This window comes from Coregonus lavaretus, assembly GCF_964263955.1.
Source record: "Coregonus lavaretus genome assembly, chromosome: 24".
NCBI lineage: Eukaryota > Metazoa > Chordata > Actinopteri > Salmoniformes > Salmonidae > Coregonus > Coregonus lavaretus.
Genome location: NC_140011.1, coordinates 45,006,975 through 45,031,872, shown reverse-complemented (window position 1 = coordinate 45,031,872; position 24,898 = coordinate 45,006,975). Strand labels below are relative to the sequence as shown.

General features: G+C 43.8%; 1 protein-coding gene across 1 annotated transcript in view; it reads left to right on the top strand.

Annotated features, from left to right (window-relative positions):
• The window catches only part of LOC311099906 (protocadherin Fat 3-like), a gene marked incomplete at both ends in the record, with an annotated part of 292,315 nt that overhangs the window by 200,152 nt on the left and 67,265 nt on the right, over positions 1-24,898 (top strand). The window contains 10 exons of the mRNA XM_084140624.1: positions 314-492; positions 1,852-2,065; positions 2,641-2,855; positions 5,085-5,222; positions 13,902-14,045; positions 14,235-14,432; positions 15,117-15,397; positions 15,662-15,830; positions 17,880-18,327; positions 18,452-18,586. Of these exons, the coding sequence (XP_083996750.1) occupies positions 314-492; positions 1,852-2,065; positions 2,641-2,855; positions 5,085-5,222; positions 13,902-14,045; positions 14,235-14,432; positions 15,117-15,397; positions 15,662-15,830; positions 17,880-18,327; positions 18,452-18,586 (2,121 nt within the window). The remainder of the gene's footprint in view (positions 1-313; positions 493-1,851; positions 2,066-2,640; positions 2,856-5,084; positions 5,223-13,901; positions 14,046-14,234; positions 14,433-15,116; positions 15,398-15,661; positions 15,831-17,879; positions 18,328-18,451; positions 18,587-24,898) is intronic.

The window sequence follows — 24,898 nt, the reverse complement described above, 5'->3', positions numbered from 1 at the left end:
CTTGTTTTTAGCGCCCCCTTGTGTGCTACGCCGGTAATACCGTAGATCCCGGGATGAGAGAAGGATGGTATGGCGATATGAACATCTGGATACCGCTTTAGCCTAGTCGTAACCGTACAGTGGTCTAGTCTCTGGCAGACTCAGCAGAGGGGTTATTCTCCTTCCACTCTCAGTCAGGGTTAGGGTTAAGATGTTCTATACTGCGATAATCGGTGGTCTACACCGTGATTGACCTCTAGGTTAGGGGTTAGTGTTTAGCTAGCTGCTAGGCTAACAGGCTAACTCTGTGGATTGTGTTTGTGGTTCCCTCCAGGTCCAAACCGTACGGTGGTGTACTCCCTGGTAGACTCTGCAGACGGGTTCTTCTCTATAGACCCAGTATCAGGCGTGGTGGTTCTAGAGAGAGCCCTGGACAGAGAGACCAGAGACTCCTACAGGGTCAGGATCCAGGCCTCCGACCGCTCCGGACTGCAGGGGGCGCTATCCTCACAGGTCAGTTCTAGGATAGAACACAGGTCAGTTATTTGATAGAGCACAGGTCCAGTTGTTGGAACGAAACGCTTCCAGACATTTAAATGGTCTGTCGAAGTCAAGGTTTTCAGAACAGGATTCATAGTGTAATGGTCTGAGTTCTTGGCCTGTGGATCAGAACATTGTGGGTTCACCTCCTGGAGGACATATTTTGACCATTGTTTCATTCAACCTTTTAGACGTACATCTCTTTGTTTAGGGGACCTGCATGGATCTGGTACCAGTTCCGGCTGATATTTTCACTTATAAATCGATCTGTGGACACCATATGCTCCTTCTCCTGTCTTCTTGGCATTTTTAATCCACGTGTGTCAAACTAACAACTCTGCCATGTGTTGGATATATTTTGCCCATGCACAACTGTGTGAAGCTAGCCACAATAAGGATTAGCCACAATAGTGGAATTTGCGGTTCGCCTTCAAAACAAAAGTCCCCCATTGAAAGTGATTCAAATATAGTGGAAAAACCGATACAAATAGTGGAATCATGCCCTATTTGGACTAGATAATACTAAACAAGGTTGTGATGTTGAACAGCCCTTAGCCGTGGTATATTGGCCATATACCACACCCCCTCTGGCCTTATTGCTTAATTATAATGTTGTATAATAATGTTGCGTAATCCCCTCCCGGGGTAAAAACCATGGAAATTAAAAACAAAAAAACGTATGTTTTAAGGGAGAGCATTGGTCTGAAGCCTAAAAAGAAAAGGAAATTCACACGAGCACCCCAATGCCTCCTCCACCCATGCTCCACCAAGGTTTTCCAGCACACAGCTTTGACTTACTACAATAGCTACTGTAGGTTGGTATTGTACTTCAAACTATGTGTAGGCAGGTTGCTTTTGATCAATAAGATATTAAATAGATCAATAAAATAGATCAATATAATAGATCAATAAATAAATATATAATATATCAATAACAGATAATAATAGTGAAATCCTCAATTAAAGGACAGGCTAAAAACACACACAATTAGCCTATCAGAACCTTCTAAAGCCATGACATCATTTTCTGGAATTTTCCACGCTGTTTAAAGGCACAGTCAACTTAGTGTATGTAAACTTCTGACCCACTGGAATTGTGATACAGTGAATTATAAGTGAAATAATCTGTCTGTAAACAATTGTTGGAAAAATTACTTGTGTGATGCACAAAGTAGATGTCCTAACCGACTTGCCAAAACTATAGTTTGTTGACAAGAATTTGTGGAGTGGATGAAAAACGAGTTTTAATGACTCCAACCTAAGTGTATGTAAACTTCCGACTTCAACTGTATGTTTGTGTGTGTGTTTGTGTGTTGTTCTTGTTCCTAAAAGGTGGATCTGACAGTAGTGGTGTTGGACGTCAACGACAACCCCCCTGTGTTCCAGAGGCGGGACTACACCGTCACCGTGCCCGAGGACGTTGCCATGGGAACAGAGATCCTGCGGGTGTCGGCCACTAGTGATGACATCGGGGCTAACGCTGAGGTCACGTACAGCATCAGGGCTGGCAACGAACTGGGGAAGTTTCAGATGGACAGAACTCTGGGTGAGTAGAGGGGTCGGTGGGCGCGGGAGGGGGGGGGTAAAGGAGTGTGTGATTATCTTGACTTCAAGGTACTTAAAGACTTTCCCTGTGTGTGTGTGTGTGTGTGTATGTGTGTCTGTGTGTGTGTGTAGGCTCCATCTCAGTGGTAGATGACCTGGACTTCGAGGTGTGTAAGGACTACTTCCTGACTATAGAGGAGTGTGTGATTATCTTTCCCTGTCTGTGTGTCTGTGTGTGTGTAGGCTCCATCTCAGTGGTAGATGACCTGGACTTCGAGGTGTGTAAGGACTACTTCCTGACTATAGAGGAGTGTGTGATTATCTTTCCCTGTCTGTGTGTCTGTGTGTGTGTAGGCTCCATCTCAGTGGTAGATGACCTGGACTTCGAGGTGTGTAAGGACTACTTCCTGACTATAGAGGAGTGTGTGATTATCTTTCCCTGTCTGTGTGTCTGTGTGTGTGTAGGCTCCATCTCAGTGGTAGATGACCTGGACTTCGAGGTGTGTAAGGACTACTTCCTGACTATAGAGGAGTGTGTGATTATCTTTCCCTGTCTGTGTGTCTGTGTGTGTGTAGGCTCCATCTCAGTGGTAGATGACCTGGACTTCGAGGTGTGTAAGGACTACTTCCTGACTATAGAGGCGCGGGACGGCGGGGCCCCGCCCCTCAGCACTGCTACCATGGTAACCATAGAACTGATGGACGTCAATGACAACGCTCCAGCCTTCAGTCAGGATATCTACAACGTGCTGGTCAGCGAGGACGCATCAGTCGGACAGACTATAACCAGGGTGAGTGATTGTGTGTGTGTGTGTGTGTGTGTGTGTGTGTGTGTGTGTGTGTGTGTGTGTGTGTGTGTGTGTGTGTGTGTGTGTTTGTGGTTGGTTGGTTTGAAAACCCGCCTTTTTAGCCTGTCCTTTAATTGAGGATTTCACTATTATTATCTGTTATTGATATATTATACAGTGAGGGAAAAAAGTATTTAATCCCCTGCTGATTTTGTACGTTTGCCCAATGACAAAGACATGATCAGTCTTTAATTTTAATGGTAGGTTCATTTGAACAGTGAGAGACAGAATAACAACAACAAAATCCAGAAAAACGCATGTCAGAAATGTTATAAATTGATTTGCATTTTATGAGGGAAATAAGTATTTGACCCCTCTGCAAAACATGACTTAGTACTTGGTGGCAAAACCCTTGTTGGTAATCACAGAGGTCAGACGTTTCTTGTAGTTGGCCACCAGGTTTGCACACATCTCAGGAGGGATTTTGTCCCACTCCTCTTTGCAGATCTTCTCCAAGTCATCAAGGTTTCAAGGCTGACGTTTGGCAACTCAAACCTTCAGCTCCCTCCACAGATTTTCTATGGGATTAAGGTCTGGAGACTGGCTAGGCCACTCCAGGACCTTAATGTGCTTCTTCTTGAGTCACTCCTTTGTTGCCTTGGCCGTGTGTTTTGGGTCATTGTCATGCTGGAATACCCATCCACGACCCATTTTCAATGCCCTGGCTGAGGGAAGGAGGTTCTCACCCAAGATTTGACGGTACATGGCCCCGTCCATCGTCCCTTTAATTCGGTGAAGTTGTCCTGTCCCCTTGACAGAAAAACACCCCCAAAGCGTAATGTTTCCACCTCCATGCTTGACGGTGGGGATGGTGTTCTTGGGGTCATAGGCAGCATTCCTCCTCCTCCAAACACGGCGAGTTGAGTTGATGTCGATTTTGGTCTCATCTGACTACAACACTTTCACCCAGTTCTCCTCTGAATCATTCAGATGTTCATTGGCAAACTTCAGATGGGCATGTATATGTGCTTTCTTGAGCAGGGGGACCTTGCGGGCGCTGCAGGATTTCAGTCCTTCACGGCGTAGTGTGTTACCAATTGTTTTCTTGGTGACTATGGTCCCAGCTGCCTTGAGATCATTGACAAGATCCTCCCGTGTAGTTCTGGGCTGATTCCTCACCGTTCTCATGATCATTGCAACTCCACGAGGTGAGATCTTGCATGGAGCCCCAGGCCGAGCGAGATTGACAGTTCTTTTGTGTTTCTTCCATTTGCGAATAATCGCACCAACTGTTGTCACCTGCTCACCAAGCTGCTTGGCGATGGTCTTGTAGCCCATTCCAGCCTTGTGTAGGTCTACAATCTTGTCCCTGACATCCTTGAAGAGCTCTTTGGTCTTGGCCTTGGTGGAGAGTTTGGAATCTGATTGATTGATTGCTTCTGTGGACAGGTGTCTTTTATACAGGTAACAACCTGAGATTAGGAGCACTCCCTTTAAGAGTGGGAGCCAGAAATCTGGGACACCTGGGAGCCAGAAATCTTTCTGATTGAGAGGGGGTCAAATACTTATTTCCCTCATTAAAATGCAAATCAATTTATAATATTTTTGACATGCATTTTTCTGGATTTTTTTGTTGTTATTCTGTCTCTCACTGTTCAAATAAACCTACCATTAAAATTATAGACTGATCATGTCTTTGTCAGTGGGCAAACGTACAAAATCAGCAGGGGATCAAATACTTTTTTCCCTCACTGTATATTTATTTATCGATCTCTTTTATTGATCTATTTAATATCTTATTGATCTATTTAATATCTTATTGATATCTTGTATTGATCTATTTTGTATCTTATTGATCTCTTGTATTGATCTCTTGTATTGCCTTCTGCTCAGCTGGTAGAGCACGGCGCTTGTAACGCCAAGGTAGTGGGTTCGATCCCCGGGACCACCCATACACAAAAAAATATATATATAAATAATGTATGCACGCATGACTGTAACTCGCTTTGGATAAAAGCGTCTGCTAAATGGCATATTATTATTATTATTATTATTATTATTATTATTATTATTATTATTATTATTATTATTATTATTATTATTATTATTGTTGTTTCTATCTCCTTTATTTTACTATTTTACTGTCAAGTGTGTTGCAACTTTCAATGCACTTTAAATAGTTGTATTTTATTTGATGTGTGTGTGTGTGTGTGTGTGTGTGTGTGTGTGTAGTTGCTAGCAGAGGACCTGGACAGCCAGGTGAACGGGCGGATCACTTACTGCATCCTCCGTGGTGACCGTGGCAACCAGTTCTGGATCGACCCGGTAACGGGACTGCTCAAAGTCAACAAGAGACTGGACCGAGAGGCGGTGAGAATACACATGCACGCACGCACGATAATAGGATAATAGGTAGTGAGACAGGATCGTAGGTAGTGAGACAGGATAGTAGGTAGTGAGACAGGGTAGTAGGTAGTGAGACAGGATAGTAGGTAGAGAGACAGGATAGTAGGTAGTGAGACAGGATAGTAGGTAGTGAGACAGGATAGTAGGTAGAGAGACAGGATAGTAGGTAGTGAGACAGGATAGTAGGTAGTGAGACAGGATAGTAGGTAGTGAGACAGGATAGTAGGTAGTGAGACAGGATAGTAGGTAGTGAGACAGGATAGTAGGTAGTGAGACAGGATAGTAGGTAGAGAGACAGGATAGTAGGTAGTGAGACAGGATAGTAGGTAGTGAGACAGGATAGTAGGTAGTGAGACAGGATAGTAGGTAGTGAGACAGGATAGTAGGTAGTGAGACAGGATAGTAGGTAGTGAGACAGGATAGTAGGTAGAGAGACAGGGTAGTAGGTAGTGAGACAGGATAGTAGGTAGTGAGACAGGATAGTAGGTAGTGAGACAGGATAGTAGGTAGTGAGACAGGATAGTAGGTAGTGAGACAGGATAGTAGGTAGTGAGACAGGATAGTAGGTAGTGAGACAGGATAGTAGGTAGAGAGACAGGATAGTAGGTAGTGAGACAGGATAGTAGGTAGTGAGACAGGATAGTAGGTAGTGAGACAGGATAGTAGGTAGTGAGACAGGATAGTAGGTAGTGAGACAGGATAGTAGGTAGTGAGACAGGGTAGTAGGTAGTGAGACAGGATAGTAGGTAGTGAGACAGGATAGTAGGTAGTGAGACAGGATAGTAGGTAGTGAGACAGGGTAGTAGGTAGTGAGACAGGGTAGTAGGTAGTGAGACAGGATAGTAGGTAGTGAGACAGGATAGTAGGTAGTGAGACAGGATAGTAGGTAGTGAGACAGGGTAGTAGGTAGTGAGACAGGATAGTAGGTAGTGAGACAGGATAGTAGGTAGTGAGACAGGATAGTAGGTAGAGAGACAGGATAGTAGGTAGTGAGACAGGATAGTAGGTAGTGAGACAGGATAGTAGGTAGTGAGACAGGATAGTAGGTAGTGAGACAGGGTAGTAGGTAGTGAGACAGGATAGTAGGTAGTGAGACAGGATAGTAGGTAGTGAGACAGGATAGTAGGTAGAGAGACAGGATAGTAGGTAGTGAGACAGGATAGTAGGTAGTGAGACAGGATAATGAGAATGAGTGGTTGTAATCTGAATAAAGGGAAAAAGGCCATTCTTGAACATTGGGGGAGACAATTTTACTAATTTGCTTGAGAACCAGTTCAGATTTAAGTATAACTTTTGTATGACTGAAGCTTTTAGTGATAGGTCTAATGCTTTAATATTTAATCATTTCTGTCCTCCGAATTCATATTCATTATATAAATAGGCCCTTTTAATTTTGTCTGGCTTGCCGTTCCAAATAAAACTGAATATTTTTTTCTCATATAATTTTAAAAACTGTTCGCTAGGCGTAGGCAAGACCATAAGCAAATAGGTAAACTGGGATATTACTAAAGAGTTAATCAGGGTGATTTTTCCACAAATAGACAGGTATTTACCTTTCCATGGTAGCAAGATCTTATCTATTTTTGCTAACTTTCTATTAAAATGTATTGAAGTGAGATCGTTTATTTCCTTTGGGATATGTATTCCGAGTTTATCCACATCAACATCAGACCATTTTATTGGTAAACTACATGGTAATGTACAATTTGTATTTTTTATTGATCCAATACGTAATATAGTACATTTGTCATAATTTGGTTGTAATCCAAATTGAGGCTGTGGAGGGTTTCTAGTTGTGGATTTAAAAGAAAACATGAATCATCAGCGTACAATGACACCTTTGTTTTTAAGCCCTGGATTTCTAATCCCTTGATATTATTGTTGGATCTTTTAATAGCTAACATCTCGATGGCCACAATAAATAGATATGCCGATAGTGGACAACCTTGTTTCACTCCTCTTGACAGTTTAAAACTTTCTGAGAAATAGCCATTATTTACTATTTTACACCTAGGGTTACTATACATGATTTTGACCCATTTTATAAGAGATTCTCCAAAATTGAAATGCTCCAGGCATTTATATATAAACCCCAGTCGTACTTTATCAAATGCGTTTTCAAATCTGCTATGAATAGCAGGCCTGGTTTCCCATATTTTCCATAGTGTTCTATTGTTTCCAGTACTTGCCTTATATTATCTCCAATGTATCGTCCATGTAAAAAACCTGTCTGATTAGAATGAATAATGTCCGACAATACCTTTTTAATTCTATGTGCTATACATTTTGCTAGAATTTTTGCATCACAACACTGAAGTGTAAGGGGCCTCCAATTTTTTAAATAGACTGGATCTTTATATTTTCCACTTGTATCCTGTTTCAGTAATAATGAGATCAGACCTTCTTCTTGAGTGTCTGATAATCTACCATTTACATAGGAGTGGTTAAAACATGCTAATAACGGTCCTCTGAGTATATCAAAAAAGGTTTGGTATACCTCGACTGGTATGCCATCCAACCCTGGAGTTTTCCCGGACTTAAAGTCTTTAATTGCATCCAGAAGTTCCTCCTCTGTAATTTCAACTTCACACGAGTCTTTCTGTATGGCTGTTAATTTTACATTATCAATAGAAAAAAAACCTCTACAATTAGCTTCAGTTAGAGGAGATGGAGGCGACTGAAAAGAAAACATATGTTTAAAGTACTTTGTTTCCTCCTTCAAAATATAATTTGGTGAATCATGGGTGACTCCGTCAATTGTAACCAGTTTCATTAAATTATTTTTGGTAGCATTCCTATGTTGAAGATTTAAAAATAATTTTGTGCATTTTTCCCCATATTCCATCCAGTTTGCTTAATTTTTATAATATATATATATATATATATTACACTTGATCTTTCTTGAATAAGTTTCTCCATTTCTTTTTGTTTTTCCTCTAATTTATTCTGAGCCTCTATGTTACAGTTTTTATTGCTATCTATCTGTTCTGTTAGACCTTCTATTTCCTTTGTTAGTGTGGACTCTTTTGCCCTAAATTGCTTTTGTTTTCGAGATGAGTACTGAATTGCATGGCCTCTAAAGGCACATTTAAAGGTGTCCCATACAATAAGGGGATTTGCTGTACCTATGTTATGTCGGAAAAAGTCAGTTATAAATTCCTTTGTTCTAATTATAAATAAATTATCATCTAATAGGCTTTGATTACATTTCCAATATCCTTGCCCACGTAGAAATTCAGTAAGAGTAATGTATATGCCAATTATATGATGGTCCGACCGCATTCTGTCCCCTATTAAACTTTTGGTGCCAACGAGAATGAGATAAGAAAGAAATAAAGACGACTAGCTTGATTCAGTCTCCGCCATGTATATCTCACTAGATCAGGATATTTAAACCTCCATATATCAACTAGTTCTAATGTATCCATGACATTCACGATTTCCTTAAGAGCATGAGGTTGATTGTTTGTGGTGTGATTTCCTTTAAGGTCCATTGAGCTATTTAAAACAGTATTATAATCTTCCACCATAATAATAGAGTTTTGTATTGCTTGCAGGGTTGATCATTTATTATATATATTGTCAAAGAAGTGTGGATCATCATTATTTGGTCCGTAAAGGTTAATGAGCCATATCTGTTTATAGTCCAATAACATATTTAAAATAATCCATCTACCTTGCGTATCTATTTGGACAATTTGCACATTCGGATCGAAATTACTATTAATTCATATCATCACCCCTTTTGAATTTCTTTGCCCATGGGAGAAGTATATTTCGCCCCCCCCCCATTCCTTTTTCCACGCAACTTCATCTAGAATTGTTGAATGAGTTTCCTGTAAACAATATATATTATATTCCTTCTCTTTGAGCCATGTAAATATTGTTCTTCTTTTGTTATTATCTGCTAAGCCATTACAATTATAACTGGCTATACTTATTTCACCATTTACCATAATGAGATACAAGTTTCAAGTCTATTTATCATTATATATGTTTGTAAATTTACCAATAAGAAATACCGTAATGATTGAGTGTCCATATACAGTGGGGAGAACAAGTATTTGATACACTGCCGATTTTGCAGGTTTTCCTACTTACAAAGCATGTAGAGGTCTGTAATTTTTTATCATAGGTACACTTCAACTGTGAGAGACAGGATCTAAAAAAAAATCCAGAAAATCACATTGTATGATTTTTAAATAATTAATTTGCATTTTATTGCATGACATAAGTATTTGATCACCTACCAACCAGTAAGAATTCCGGCTCTCACAGACCTGTTAGTTTTTCTTTAAGAAGCCCTCCTGTTCTCCACTCATTACCTGTATTAACTGCACCTGTTTGAACTTGTTACCTGTATAAAAGACACCTGTCCACACACTCAATCAAACAGACTCCAACCTCTCCACAATGGCCAAGACCAGAGAGCTGTTTAAGGACATCAGGGATAAAATTGTAGACCTGCACAAGGCTGGGATGGGCTACAGGACAATAGGCAAGCAGCTTGGTGAGAAGGCAAAAACTGGCGCAATTATTAGAAAATGGAAGAAGTTCAAGATGACGGTCAATCACCCTCGGTCTGGGGCTCCATGCAAGATCTCACCTTGTGGGGCATCAATGATCATGAGGAAGGTGAGGGATTAGCCCAGAACTACACGGCAGGACCTGGTCAATAACCTGAAGAGAGCTGGGACCACAGCCTCAAAGAAAACCATTAGTAACACACTACGCCGTCATGGATTAAAATTCTGCAGCGCACGCAAGGTCCCCCTGCTCAAGCCAGCGCATGTCCAGGCCCGTCTGAAGTTTGCCAATTACCATTTGGATGATCCAGAGGAGGAATGGGAGAAGGTCATGTGGTCTGATGAGACAAAAATAGAGCTTTTTGGTCTAAACTCCACTTGCCGTGTTTTGAGGAAGAAGAAGGATGAGTACAACCCCAAGAACACCATCCCAACCGTGAAGCATGGAGGTGGAAACATCATTCTTTGGGGATGCTTTTCTGCAAAGGGGACAGGACGACTGCACCGTATTGAGGGGAGGATGGATGGGGCCATGTATCGCGAGATCTTGGCCAACAACCTCCTTCCGTCAGTAAGAGCATTGAAGATGGGTCGTGGCTGGGTCTTCCAGCATGACAACTACCCGAAACACACAGCCAGGGCAACTAAGGAGTGGCTCCGTAAGAAGCATCTCAAGGTCCTGGAGTGGCCTAGCCAGTCTCCAGACCTGAACCCAATAGAACATCTTTGGAGGGAGCTGAAAGTCCGTATTGCCCAGCGACAGCCCCGAAACCTGAAGGATCTGGAGAAGGTCTGTATGGAGGAGTGGGCCAAAATCCCTGCTGCAGTGTGTGCAAACCTGGTCAAGAACTACAGGAAACGTATGATCTCTGTAATTGCAAAAAATATAATAATAATATGCCATTTAGCAGACGCTTTTATCCAAAGCGACTTACAGTCATGCGTGCATACATTTTTATTTTTTATTTTTTTGTGTATGGGTGGTCCCGGGGATCGAACCCACTACCTTGGCGTTACAAGTGCCGTGCTCTACCAGCTGAGCTACAGAGGACCACATCAATCATCAGCAAACAAAGGTTTCTGTACCAAATATTAAGTTCTGCTTTTCTGATGTATCAAATACTTATGTCATGCAATAAAATGCAAATGTTATTATTTTAAAATCATACAATGTGATTTTCTCGATTTTCTTTTTAGATTCCGTCTCTCACAGTTGAAGTGTACCTATGATAAAAATTACAGACCTCTACATGCTTTGTAAGTAGGAAAACCTGCAAAATCGGCAGTGTATCAAATACTTGTTCTCCCCACTGTAGCTGTACCGTGATATTTGCATTGCTACTGAGTAACCCTTCAATTCTTCTCCACTAATTCCCCCGCTAAAGCCCCTCCCCATCCCAAGTTGGGCCATCATCCCAGTGATCAGCATCCCACCCACGTCCCTCCGGATCCCTAAGGCCCCGAGAGCCCAGGACCCATCCATCGAAAACAGCACACAGTGCCACCCACAAAACAGAAGCAGATTAACTGCCAAAAGCATTTCCAATGCTGTCACCTCAATATATATATATATATATATATATAACTATTTAAATAAATAATGCATATCCTATTTTCCATCATTATCAATTAATACGTGTAATAATGTCGGCAGTTCATGCGTAGGATTTTAACATATAAACCGGATTGCCATTGTATTACATTTAATTTATTGAAAAGCAATAATTACCACGGTCCATCCCATACCCCCCTCCAACATCCCCACCCCCCCCACAACAGATGCCGGACAAACATACACGCACATACTCACATACTCCAACACACTCAACCCCCCTCCTCCACAATCAACCATAAAATCAGATACTCAACGGCTGTTATATCCCAGAGCCCAACTCAAGAAAGGACCTGATTTACAAGTGCACTCATCTACACAAAATTGAAAGCTCTCTCTCACTCACTTAACGCCGCACCTTTCCAAACACAAAAATGCACACCACATGGTTGACTGCGGAAGAAATGGGCCGAGCGTGCAAACGCACCTGCATCCACACCTGCCGCAAGGGGGAAAGGACGCCAGGGAGAACACAGGACCAACCACAACAACCATCCGCCAAAACAACAACCACCCGCCAAAACAACAACCACCCGCCAAAACAACAACCATCCACCAAAACAACAACCATCCGCCAAAACAACAACCACCCGCCAAAACAACAACCATCCGCCAAAACAACAACCACCCGCCAAAACAACAACCATCCGCCAAAACAACAACCACCCGCCAAAACAACAACCATCCACCAAAACAACAACCATCCGCCAAAACAACAACCATCCACCAAAACAACAACCACCTGCCAAAAAAGCCATGTTCTAATTAGTTGTACTTGAAGATTATTCTGCTTGTTATCTTTTCTTGTTATGTCGTCTTATCCTTTTATAAAATACTATACTTACTATAAATGTTCTTTAAAATTACAATCGCTATCATTGCTAGTATTGGGTGTTCCATTATTAGACTCCTCTATTACAACTTTTAGAATAGCCATGGAGTAGTCTTTGTGTCTCTGAACATTTGGTTGTCAATATATAATTTATCCACCACTAGTGCAACACGTTTCCCTTTTAATCTGTTTTCCTTGAAGATTGGATACAGAACTTTGCGCCTTTCTGCAATCTCCCTCGGGAACTGATCATTCATGCCTATTTTCGTGCCAGCAAGTCTCTTCCCTAGGTTTTTAACCATTGCAAAAATGCAAAAAATGTAAATTTGGCAACGATTGGGCGCTCATATTTCTGTCCTCTTTTTCCGAAACGGTGTACACGTTCGAGTTGGATTTTATCGACAGCCTCGAGTGGGTTTTGAAGCGCTGTATGCAGGAAGTCCTTCATAATATTCTCTGTTATTTCTCCCTCCTTTTCCTGAATACCCGTAAGTACTGGATTTTCTCTCATCGATCTAGTTTGGATATCTAGTAAGGCTTCTCTCAGAAGGTTGTTCTCCTTTTTAAGTTCCCTAACGTCCGTTTCCATCTTAGAGACTGTCACTTTTTTTTATTTTATTCGTCACTCATTTGAAGACTCGCTTTCAACTCTTTTACGTCCTTACTGACCAACTCCAGTATGCCCAGTTTGTCATTTATCGACTTCAACAGGTCGCTTTCCACACTTACCAGACCCAGTGGTGAAAAGCATATATCATCTGTATCAGTCGACGAGTCGCGTTTCCTCTTGGGGATCGGCTCTCCTCGTTTATCTTCCGCCATGTTTGGGTGTTGCGTGTTGTTGTAGTAGTTGTCGATATATTTCTCTAGCCTTATGATTTGTTTTGTGTTATTATCCAGATTGAATTTTATTAACTGCAAATATATGAATTGCTAATATTTAGTCTAACTTACTGATTTTGAATATTATGTTTTTATCTTGAGGTGGTTTGTACCGCTTTCTATTCAATACACCATCTTGTCTACGTGCGCGTCAATCTGAGGGAAATATGTGCCTCTAATATGGTCATACATTTGGCAGGAGGTTAGGAAGTGCAGCTCAGTTTCCACCTCATTTTGTGGGCAGTGTGCACATAGCCTGTCTTCTCTTGAGAGCCAGTTCTGCCTATGGCGGACTTTCTCAATAGCAAGGCTATGATCACTGAGTCTGTAGATAGTCAAAAATTTCCTTAAGTTTGGGTCAGTCACAGTGGTCAGGTATTCTGCCACTGTGTACTCTCTGTTTAGGGCCAAATAGCATTCTAGTTTGCTCAGTTTTTTTGTAAATTCTTTACAATGTGTCAAGTAATTTTCTTTTTGTTTTCTCATGATTTGGTTGGGTCTAATTGTGTTCTCTCTCTCTCTCTCTCTCTCTCTCTCTCTCTCTCTCTCTCTCTCTCTCTCTGTCTGTCTCTGTCTCTCTGTCTGTCTCTCTGTCTGTATGTCTGTCTCTCTGTCTCTTTCTCTTTCTCTGTCTATCTCTCTCTCTCTCTCTCTCTCTCTCTCTCTCTCTCTCTCTCTCTCTCTCTCTCTCTCTCTCTCTCTCTCTCTCTCTCTCTCTCTCTCTCTCTCTCTCTCTCTCTCTCTCTCTCTCTCTCTCTCTCTCTCTCTCTCTCTCTCTCTCTCCTCTCCAGGTGTCCAACTATACTCTGTCTGTCCAGGCGTTTGATAGTGGTTCCCCCGCCATGTCCTCTACAGTCATCGTCAACATAGATATCGCTGATGTAAACGACAACCCTCCTGTCTTCTCCCTACCTAACGCCACAGCCGCTGTACAGGTGCACACACATGTCTGTGTTTCTGAGTCTGTCCGTCTGTCTGTCCGTCCGTCTGTCTGTGTCAGTGTTTGGCTTAGAGTGTGCAATGCTTTTGATTATGGCATCAAATCCCAGGGGTGGTTCATGCAACCATTTACACATTGTCTTACATTAACATAGTATGAAAGGTCTGTTACCCTATATCTCCAGTTGAACCAGCCAGCCGGGTCCAGTCTGCTGAAGCTGTCTGTCACTGATAAAGATTCCCCCCATAACGGCCCTCCTTTTGAGTTCCGCATTGTGTCTGGGAACGAGGGGAATGCTTTCTCTGTGGAACAGACCGGAGACCTAAGGTCCAACCGTGTTCTAGGACCTGATGCTACCAGGGAGTTCACTCTGGAGGTCCAGGTGAGGGCTTTATATGCAGTTATTATCACCTAGTTTAGATCAGAGTTATTCTTAGGAAAGAGATACCTAGTTTGATATCAACACTCTGGAAGTCCAGGTGAGAACTCAAAATGTTATTAGTAAAGAGACTCAAAATGTAAACCTCTTCTTCTTCTTCTTCTTCTTCTTCTTCTTCTTCTTCTTCTTCTTCTTCTCCTTCTTCTTCTTCTTCTTCTTCTTCTTCTTCTACTTCTTCTTCTCCTTCTTCTTCTTCTCCTTCTTCTTCTTCTTCTTCTTCTTCTTCTTCTTCTTCTACTTCTTCTTCTTCTCCTTCTTCTCCTTCTTCTTCTTCTTCTCCTTCTTCTTCTTCTCCTTCTTCTCCTTCTTCTCCTTCTTCTCCTTCTTCTTCTTCTTCTCCTTCTTCTTCTTCTTCTTCTTCTTCTACTTCTTCTTCTTCTCCTTCTTCTTCTTCTTCTTCTCCTTCTTCTTCTTCTTCTTCTTCTTCTTCTCCTTCTTCTTCTTCTTCTTCTTCTACTTCTTCTTCTTCTCCTTCTTCTTCTTCTTCTTCTTCTTCTACTTCTTCTTCTTCTCCTTCTTCTTCTTCTTCTTCTTCTCCTTCTTCTCCTTCTTCTCCTTCTTCTTCTTCTTCTTCTTCTTCTTCTTCTTCTTCTCCTTCTTCTTCTTCTTCTGTCTTTCCTCTTCCAGGCCCGTGACAGTGGTAAGCCTCGTCTCTCCTCCTCCTGCTGGGTCTTCATCAGGGTGGTCGGAGACAGCCAGTACAGACCCTCCGTCACCCCATTGGACATCTACATCGTCACGGCAACAGACTCCTATCCCGGTGGCCTGATTGGTCGGATCTACGCATCCGACCGTGATGTCACAGACGTGTTGTCCTTTACCCAGAGGCCTTTGCAGCAGCGGAATCCGTTCAAGATCAACAGGCAGGACGGCAGTGTAGTGGCCCTGGCTGGACTGGAGCCTGGCAGGTACCTACCAGTGGGGGCTGCTGAGGGGAGGACGGCTCATAATAATGTCCGGAACGGAGCAAATGGAAACCATGTGTTTGTTGTATTTGATACCCTTCCACCTACTCCGCTCCAGTTATTACCACGAGCCCGTCCTCCCCAATTAAGGTGTCACCAACCTCCTGTGGTTCACACACACACACACACACACACACACACACACACACACACACACACACACACACACTCTCTCTCTCTGAGCTGTGTGTTGGTCTCTCTCCCCAGGTATCAGTGTAATGCTACGGTGAGTGACGGTCGTTACTCTGTCCCAGTGGTCGTAGCGGTCATGGTTGAACAGGTGACTGAGGATCTCCTCCGTAGCGCCATCACCCTGAGGTTCCCCTCCCTGACCCCTGAAGACCTGCTGGGACGACATCTTAATAATATTAAGCAGGTGTGTGTGTGTCACCCTGAACAGCTGCTGGGATCTCAATAACGTCAAACCGGTAGGGAGACTAAAGGGTCGCCAGATCTGACAATCTGCCCTTGAGCCCTTGAGCAAGGCACTTAACACCTAGAAACTGCTCCAGTGCTGCCACCCTGCTTATCAATCGGGTAGGTGTGCTCATAGCACTTAGAAAATGCTCCAGGGGTTATGGTTAGTACCAGGGATTATGATTAGTACCTGGGGTTAGGGTTAGTACCTGGGGTTAGGGTTAGTACCTGGGGTTAGGGTTAGCACCTGGGGTTAGGGTTAGTACCAGGGGTTAGGGTTAGTACCAGGGGTTAGGGTTAGCACCTGGGGTTAGGGTTAGCACCTGGGGTTAGGGTTAGCACCTGGGGTTAGGGTTAGCACCTGGGGTTAGGGTTAGCACCAGGGGTTAGGGTTAGCACCTGGGGTTAGGGTTGTACCAGGGGTTAGTACCAGGGGTTAGGGTTAGCACCAGGGGTTAGGGTTAGCACCTGGGTTAGGGTTAGTACCAGGGGTTAGGGTTAGTACCAGGGGTTAGGGTTAGCACCTGGGGTTAGGGTTAGCACCAGGGGTTAGGGTTAATACCAGGGGTTATGGTTTTGCACCTGGGGTTAGGGTTAGCACCTGGAGTTAGGACCAGGGGTTAGGGTTAGTACCTGGGGTTAGGGTTAGCACCTGGGGTTAGCACCAGGGGTTAGGGTTAGTACCAGGGGTTAGTACCAGGGTTTAGGGTTAGTACCAGGGGTTAGGGTTAGTACCTGGGGTTAGTACCTGGGGTTAGGGTTAGTACCTGGGGTTAGTACCAATGGGTTAGCGTTAGTACCAGGGGTTAGTACCAGGGGTTAGGGTTAGTACCAGGGGTTAGGGTTAGTACCTGGGGTTAGTACCAGGGGTTAGGGTTAGTACCTGGGGTTAGTACCTGGGGTTAGGGTTAGTACATGGGGTTAGTACCTGGGGTTAGGGTTAGTACCTGGGGTTAGTACCAGGGGTTAGGGTTAGTACCAGGGGTTAGGGTTAGTACCTGGGGTTAGGGTTAGTACCTGGGGTTAGGGTTAGTACCAGGGGTTAGGGTTAGTACCTGGGGTTAGTACCTGGGGTTAGGGTTAGTACCTGGGGTTAGGGTTAGTACCTGGGGTTAGGGTTAGCACCTGGGGTTAGGGTTAGTACCTGGGGTTAGGGTTAGTACCAGGGGTTAGGGTTAGTACCAGGGGTTAGGGTTAGTACCTGGGGTTAGTACCTGGGGTTAGGGTTAGCACCAGGGGTTAGGGTTAGTACCAGGGGTTATGGTTAGCACCTGGGGTTAGGGTTAGCACCTGGGGTTAGGACCAGGGGTTAGGGTTAGCACCTGGGGTTAGGGTTAGCACCTGGGGTTAGCACCAGGGGTTAGGGTTAGTACCAGGGGTTAGTACCAGGGGTTAGGGTTAGTACCAGGGGTTAGGGTTAGTACCTGGGGTTAGTACCAGGGGTTAGGGTTAGTACCTGGGGTTAGTACCTGGGGTTAGGGTTAGTACCTGGGGTTAGTACCAGGGGTTATGGTTAGTACCAGGGGTTAGGGTTAGTAACTGGGGTTAGTACCTGGGGTTAGGGTTAGTACCTGGGGTTAGGGTTAGTACCTGGGGTTAGGGTTAGCACCTGGGGTTAGGGTTAGTACCTGGGGTTAGGGTTAGCACCAGGGGTTAGGGTTAGTACCAGGGGTTATGGTTAGTACCTGGGGTTAGGGTTAGTACCTGGGGTTAGGGTTAGCACCTGGGGTTAGGGTTAGTACCTGGGGTTAGGGTTAGTACCTGGGGTTAGGGTTAGTACCTGGGGTTAGGGTTAGTACCTGGGGTTAGGGTTAGCACCTGGGGTTAGGGTTAGCACCTCTCTGTATCTGTTTTTCTGTCTTGGAAGGGATGATTACTAATAACTTAGTTATTTCATTACATTTTCTTTTTTACTTATAAAGTTGTTTTGACAAAAGGTTTTTTGACTAATAAAGTTTATGACTAATAAAGTTTGATATGACTAATACCATTTTTCTCTTTCAAACAGAGGCTGCGTGGCGTAGTCGGCTGGGGTTCGTCGTCGCTTGAGCAACAACAGGACCCTCTGCATATTCTCGGTGTGCAGCCGGTGTCTGGGGGCATCGACCTACTCCTGGCCATGGAGAGACCAGAGGGGGAAGAAGAGGGTGGAGGAGGGGGAGGAGGGTACCTCACCCCACAGGAGCTGATCCATAGGATGGGGGAGGCGGGGAGGAGAGGGGAGGGGAGAGGACAGGGTGGGGAGTCGGCTAGAGGAGGCCAGAGAGGGCAACTCCAGGGTGTACTGGCGGGGGCAGAGGTGCTGGGGCTAGCCTGCTCAGGGGAGCTCAACTGTGGGGACAGAGTGTGTGAACAGGCCCTGGTGGTGGAGGGTGGAGCGATGGTGACCTACAGCACCCCGACAGTCAGCCTGGTCACCCCACGGTACAGCCGAATGGAGACATGCACCTGCCCAGGTCAATACACACACAGCCTATTTTCATCATTTGACCTTTTCACACCCCCCCCCCCCCCCCCCCCTTGCTGTATCTTTCTCACCCTCACTCTGTCCTTCCTTTCTTTACACCCCCCGCCTCCCAGGAGGAACCTGTCCCAATCCCGTGGAGGAGCAGTGTGAGGGACAATCCTGTCCTACAGACATGCAGTGTGTTCGTTCCAGCCCCACAGCGCCCTCTCTCTGCCAGTGTCTGCCTGACAGGATGGACCAATGTGCAGGTGATAATATTGTTAATTAGAAGGGGATTGGCAGGAGGAAGCCCTATTTTTGACTGTGTGCAGGTGAAAGGAACCACAGGCAGATAAGAGGATATTAAAGTACTGTTCTAGACGGGGCTCTCTAACCCTGTTCCTGGAGAGATACCCTCCTGTAGGTTTTAACTCCAACCCTGTTCCTGGAGAGCTACCCTCCTGTTGGTTTTAACTCCAACCCTGTTCCTGGAGAGATACCCTCCTGTAGGTTTTTAACTCCAACCCTGTTCCTGGAGAGATACCCTCCTGTAGGTTTTAACTCTAACCCTGTTCCTGGAGAGATACCCTCCTGTAGGTTTTTAACTCCAACCCTGTTCCTGGAGAGCTACCCTCCTGTAGGTTTTAACTCCAACCCTGTTCCTGGAGAGATACCCTCCTGTAGGTTTTCACTCCAACCCTGTTCCTGGAGAGCTACCCTCCTGTAGGTTTTAACTCCAACCCTGTTCCTGGAGAGACACCCTCCTGTAGGTTTTTAACTCCAACCCTGTTCCTGGAGAGATACCCTCCTGTAGGTTTTAACTCTAACCCTGTTCCTGGAGAGATACCCTCCTGTAGGTTTTTAACTCCAACCCTGTTCCTGGAGAGCTACCCTCCTGTAGGTTTTAACTCCAACCCTGTTCCTGGAGAGATACCCTCCTGTAGGTTTTCACTCCAACCCTGTTCCTGGAGAGATACCATCCTGTAGGTTTTTAACTCCAACCCTGTTCCTGGAGAGAAACCCTCCTGTAGGTTTTAACTCTAACCCTGTTCCTGGAGAGATACCATCCTGTAGGTTTTAATTCCAACCCTGTTCCTGGAGAGATACCCTCCTGTAGGTTTTTAACTCTAACCCTGTTCCTGGAGAGATACCATCCTGTAGGTTTTCACTCCAACCCTGTTCCTGGAGAGATACCCTCCTGTAGGCTTTAACTCCAACCCTGTTCCTGGAGAGCTACCATCCTGTAGGTTTTAACTCCAACCCTGTTCCTGGAGAGATATCCTCCTGTAGGTTTTAACTCCAACCCTGTTCCTGGAGAGATATCCTCCTGTAGGTTTTAACTCCAACCCTGTTCCTGGAGAGACACCCTCCTGTAGGTTTTTAACTCCAACCCTGTTCCTGGAGAGATACCCTCCTGTAGGTTTTTAACTCTAACCCTGTTCCTGGAGAGATACCCTCCTGTAGGTTTTTAACTCTAACCCTGTTCCTGGAGAGCTACCCTCCTGTAGGTTTTAACTCCAACCCTGTTCCTGGAGAGATACCCTCCTGTAGGTTTTAACTCCAACCCTGTTCCTGGAGAGATACCCTCCTGTAGGTTTTAACTCCAACCCTGTTCCTGGAGAGAAACCCTCCTGTAGGTTTTAACTCTAACCCTGTTCCTGGAGAGATACCCTCCTGTAGGTTTTTAACTCTAACCCTGTTCCTGGAGAGATACCCTCCTGTAGGTTTTTAACTCTAACCCTGTTCCTGGAGAGATACCATCCTGTAGGTTTTAACTCCAACCCTGTTCCTGGAGAGATACCATCCTGTAGGTTTTAACTCCAACCCTGTTCCTGGAGAGATACCCTCCTGTAGGTTTTAACTCCAACCCTGTTCCTGGAGAGATACCCTCCTGTAGGTTTTAACTCCAACCCTGTTCCTGGAGAGATATCCTCCTGTAGGTTTTAACTCCAACCCTGTTCCTGGAGAGATACCATCCTGTAGGTTTTAACTCCAACCCTGTTCCTGGAGAGATACCCTCCTGTAGGTTTTAACTCCAACCCTGTTCCTGGAGAGCTACCCTCCTGTAGGTTTTAACTCCAACCCTGTTCCTGGAGAGATATCCTCCTGTAGGTTTTAACTCCAACCCTGTTCCTGGAGAGCTACCCTCCTGTAGGTTTTAACTCCAACCCTGTTCCTGGAGAGATACCATCCTGTAGGTTTTAACTCCAACCCTGTTCCTGGAGAGCTACCCTCCTGTAGGTTTTAACTCCAACCCTGTTCCTGGAGAGACACCCTTTCTAGGTTTTTAACTCCAACCCTGTTCCTGGAGAGACACCCTCCTGTAGGTTTTAACTCCAACCCTGTTCCTGGAGAGACACCCTCCTGTAGGTTTTTAACTCCAACCCTGTTCCTGGAGAGACACCCTCCTGTAGGTTTTAACTCCAACCCTGTTCCTGGAGAGATACCCTCCTGTAGGTTTTAACTCCAACCCTGTTCCTGGAGAGACACCCTCCTGTAGGTTTTAACTCCAACCCTGTTCCTGGAGAGATACCATCCTGTAGGTTTTAACTCCAACCCTGTTCCTGGAGAGATACCCTCCTGTAGGTTTTAACTCCTAAACGCAATTGAACTAGGTGCTGTAGAGAAGGGGTTCCTGTTTCCCTTCCAGCATTCGGGAAGCAGGCTGAACGTTTGATGTGCCTACAGTCACATGACCTGCCATGTGGTCAAGTTCACGTAAACGAATACTGATTTAGAACCGTAGAGAATCACCGCAAAGAAAACTGCCTCCGTTATTCCAGCACCATTTCAACATAATTAAATCAACTAGGCAAAAATATATGCTTAGTGTAATACAGTGAAAACAAACTTAAAGATGATAAAAAATAATTGAGTCTAATCAATGTTGCTAAATATATTGGTGCTGATGTGTGTTGACTCACCCTACTAGACTGGATGGACGCCAATGTCATCCTCCTCTCTTTCACGTTGGCAAAACGGTATATGACATACGGTAGTAAAAAATAAATAAATGTAGTTTTATTGTTACATAGGTGCAGTGTAATGTGTTGTTTTACAGAGTCAGCCATCGTGGTACGGCAAACTGGAGCAAACTAGGGTGAAGTGCCTTGCTCAAGGGCACATTGACAGATTTGTTTTCTTTTTTTCTTTTTTTTCTTGTCGGCTTGTCGGTTAATCTTTCAGTTACTGACCCACACTTTTAGTTCTGGATGTCCTAGACAAGGCTACCTGGCTAAAATGCTTGCTAGCCTGACTTCCTCGCATGGGCAACAATGAACCAGCTAAGTTAGTTAGCTAGTTAGTTAATGTGATCCTACTACATCTAGGCTACATATTGAACTTCAATCGTCTCAGGCCAGTGGCACAATGTATGGCATTTCTGGTTGGATCAGAATCGGCGTTATCAAACCAAATCAAATCACATTATATTTGCCACATGCGCCGAATACAACAGGTGTAGACCTTACAGTGAAATGCTTACTGACCTTAACCAACAATGCAGTTTTTAAGAAAATATATATATTTTAAAAGTGTTAAGTAGAAATAGATAAGTAAAAAATAGCAAATAATTAAATTATAAAAAATTAAGAATTAAGTAAAAACACCAAGTGTCCAAATCTCGCTTGTCTCCCGAGTGGCGCAGTGGTCTAAGGCATTGGTCTAGCTGTGCCACTAGAGATCCTGGTTCGAATCCAGGCTCTGTCGTAGCCAGCCGCGACCGGGAGACCCATGGGGCGGCGCACAATTGGCCCGGTGTAGGGGAGGGAATGGCCGGCAGGGATGTAGCTCAGTTGGTAGAGCATGGCGTTTGCAACGCCAGGGTTGTGGGTTCGATTCCCATGGGGGGGCCAGTATGAAAAGATAAAAGAATAATGTATGCACTCACTTAACTGTAAGTCGCTCTGGATAAGAGCGTCTGCTAAATGACGTTAAATGTAATGAATTGAAGGAAAATTGTTTATAGCTGCGGATATGTTCCCAGTCTAAGGTGGTTGTGAATAAGGGGTTTTCAGAACCGCGTGAAAGTGCTCAAGCCACTTTGAACTTCCCTCTTGTTCAGCAAACAGGTAATACCTGCTATAAGCTGAAGTTTTCAATGAATTGTGTTGCGTTTCCTTAACAGTGACAGCCAATCACGTTACCCCGGAGTGGGAGATGTACCGTGCTACAGACACGCCCCCTTTGGCGCTAAAGGAGGCAGTGTCATGGTGCGTTCGTAACCAAGTGGGAATATACCACATACGACTGGGGGAAAAAATTATTTGAACGGCCCTCGAACTGGTAATTACTAGTGGGAAACGGACTATCATCCTGAGCACCCACTTCTCCCACATGGTGACCTCTGACCTCCCCTACTAAGGAAATTGACTCTATAACAGCATTTTTCGGCAGTTAAATGAAACAACAAAACATTATTTATAAAAAGGAGTCTATTAATATGGTTTTTGAACCCTATAATTGGTTTACAAGCATGATAGCTGTACTTTTAGTTGATGGTTGACACAGCTTGTTGGCCATTAGCAAATCAGTGTTTCTCAACGAGTTCAAATCACATGAATGCATCCCACTGGTATTTATGACTTCACAACTGGTAAATTCCCACCTCCCACATGGTCATAGTCCTGGTTCAGCGTCTTGTTTATCCTGGTGCTTTTGACCCTATTTGCAAGTATTGTTGTTGTTGTTGTTTAAAAAATCTTGATTAAAAACCAAACGTATTATAATGATTCCTCGTCCTGGCTATTCAATGCAATTTTGGAGCCGTTGCCCATTGAATGAAAGACGACAGTGACTGGGAAGCCTGTTTTAGAAACTAGTTATTTATTGCTTTCAATGTATCATTTTGTTAAATAATGCATCTCCGACTTTCCTCTTTTGGACCTAAATGTGAAACCGTAATGTTGAATCCACTAGGCTGTTGATATGAGGCTGTTTGTTTACACGTCAACAGGTAGGCTAATGTTATGATGACGTTTGGTAGGCGTGTCCGTGGCTCGGCCATGCAATCCATTTCGAAATGCAAACGCAATGTAGGATAATATTTTAATGTTGAAGCCAATTACTTTTTATAAAAAACTGAATAGGCTATAGTATACTACTACATAGGCTACTGTATAGTTTTAATAAATACTAATAAATAATTTAATAAATAATATCTTCGACTGATAGGACAAACATCCATGACAGCGTTATAGGTTACATAGAATAATTGGGAGTTGATGACATTGATTATAGGTTACATAAAAGACCGTAAGTACACAACTTGAAGCAACCATATATTTATACATGGAGCTCTCTCTGATTGGCCAGTGTGGGTCAGCTCTCTCTGATTGGCCAGTGTAGGTCAGCTCTCTCTGATTGGCCTTGACACAGCTACAACTTGTTTATTTATCTAAACCCAGCCCTTTATTTATCTAAACCCAGCCCTTTATTTATCTAAACCCAGCCCTTTATTTATCTAAACCCAGCCCTTTATCTAAACCCAGCCCTTTATTTATCTAAACCCAGCCCTTTATCTAAACCCAGCCCTTTATTTATCTAAACCCAGCCCTTTATCTAAACCCAGCCCTTTATTTATCTAAACCCAGGCCTTTATTTATCTAAACCCAGCCCTTTAATTATCTAAACCCAGCCCTTTATCTAAACCCAGCCCTTTATTTATCTAAACCCAGCCCTTTATCTAAACCCAGCCCTTTATTTATCTAAACCCAGCCCTTTATTTATCTAAACCCAGCCCTTTATTTATCTAAACCCAGCCCTTTATCTAAACCCAGCCCTTTATTTATCTAAACCCAGGCCTTTATTTATCTAAACCCAGCCCTTTATCTAAACCCAGCCCTTTATCTAAACCCAGCCCTTTATTTATCTAAACCCAGCCCTTTATTTATCTAAACCCAGCCCTTTATTTATCTAAACCCAGCCCTTTATCTAAACCCAGCCCTTTATCTAAACCCAGCCCTTTATTTATCTAAACCCAGCCCTTTATCTAAACCCAGCCCTTTATTTATCTAAACCCAGGCCTTTATTTATCTAAACCCAGCCCTTTATCTAAACCCAGCCCTTTATCTAAACCCAGCCCTTTATTTATCTAAACCCAGCCCTTTATTTATCTAAACCCAGCCCTTTATCTAAACCCAGCCCTTTATCTAAACCCAGCCCTTTATTTATCTAAACCCAGCCCTTTATCTAAACCCAGCCCTTTATTTATCTAAACCCAGCCCTTTATTTATCTAAACCCAGCCCTTTATCTAAACCCAGCCCTTTATCTAAACCCAGCCCTTTATTTATCTAAACCCAGCCCTTTATTTATCTAAACCCAGCCCTTTATCTAAACCCAGCCCTTTATTTATCTAAACCCAGGCCTTTATTTATCTAAACCCAGCCCTTTATTTATCTAAACCCAGCCCTTTATTTATCTAAACCCAGCCCTTTATTTATCTAAACCCAGCCCTTTATCTAAACCCAGCCCTTTATTTATCTAAACCCAGCCCTTTATCTAAACCCAGCCCTTTATTTATCTAAACCCAGCCCTTTATTTATCTAAACCCAGCCCTTTATTTATCTAAACCCAGCCCTTT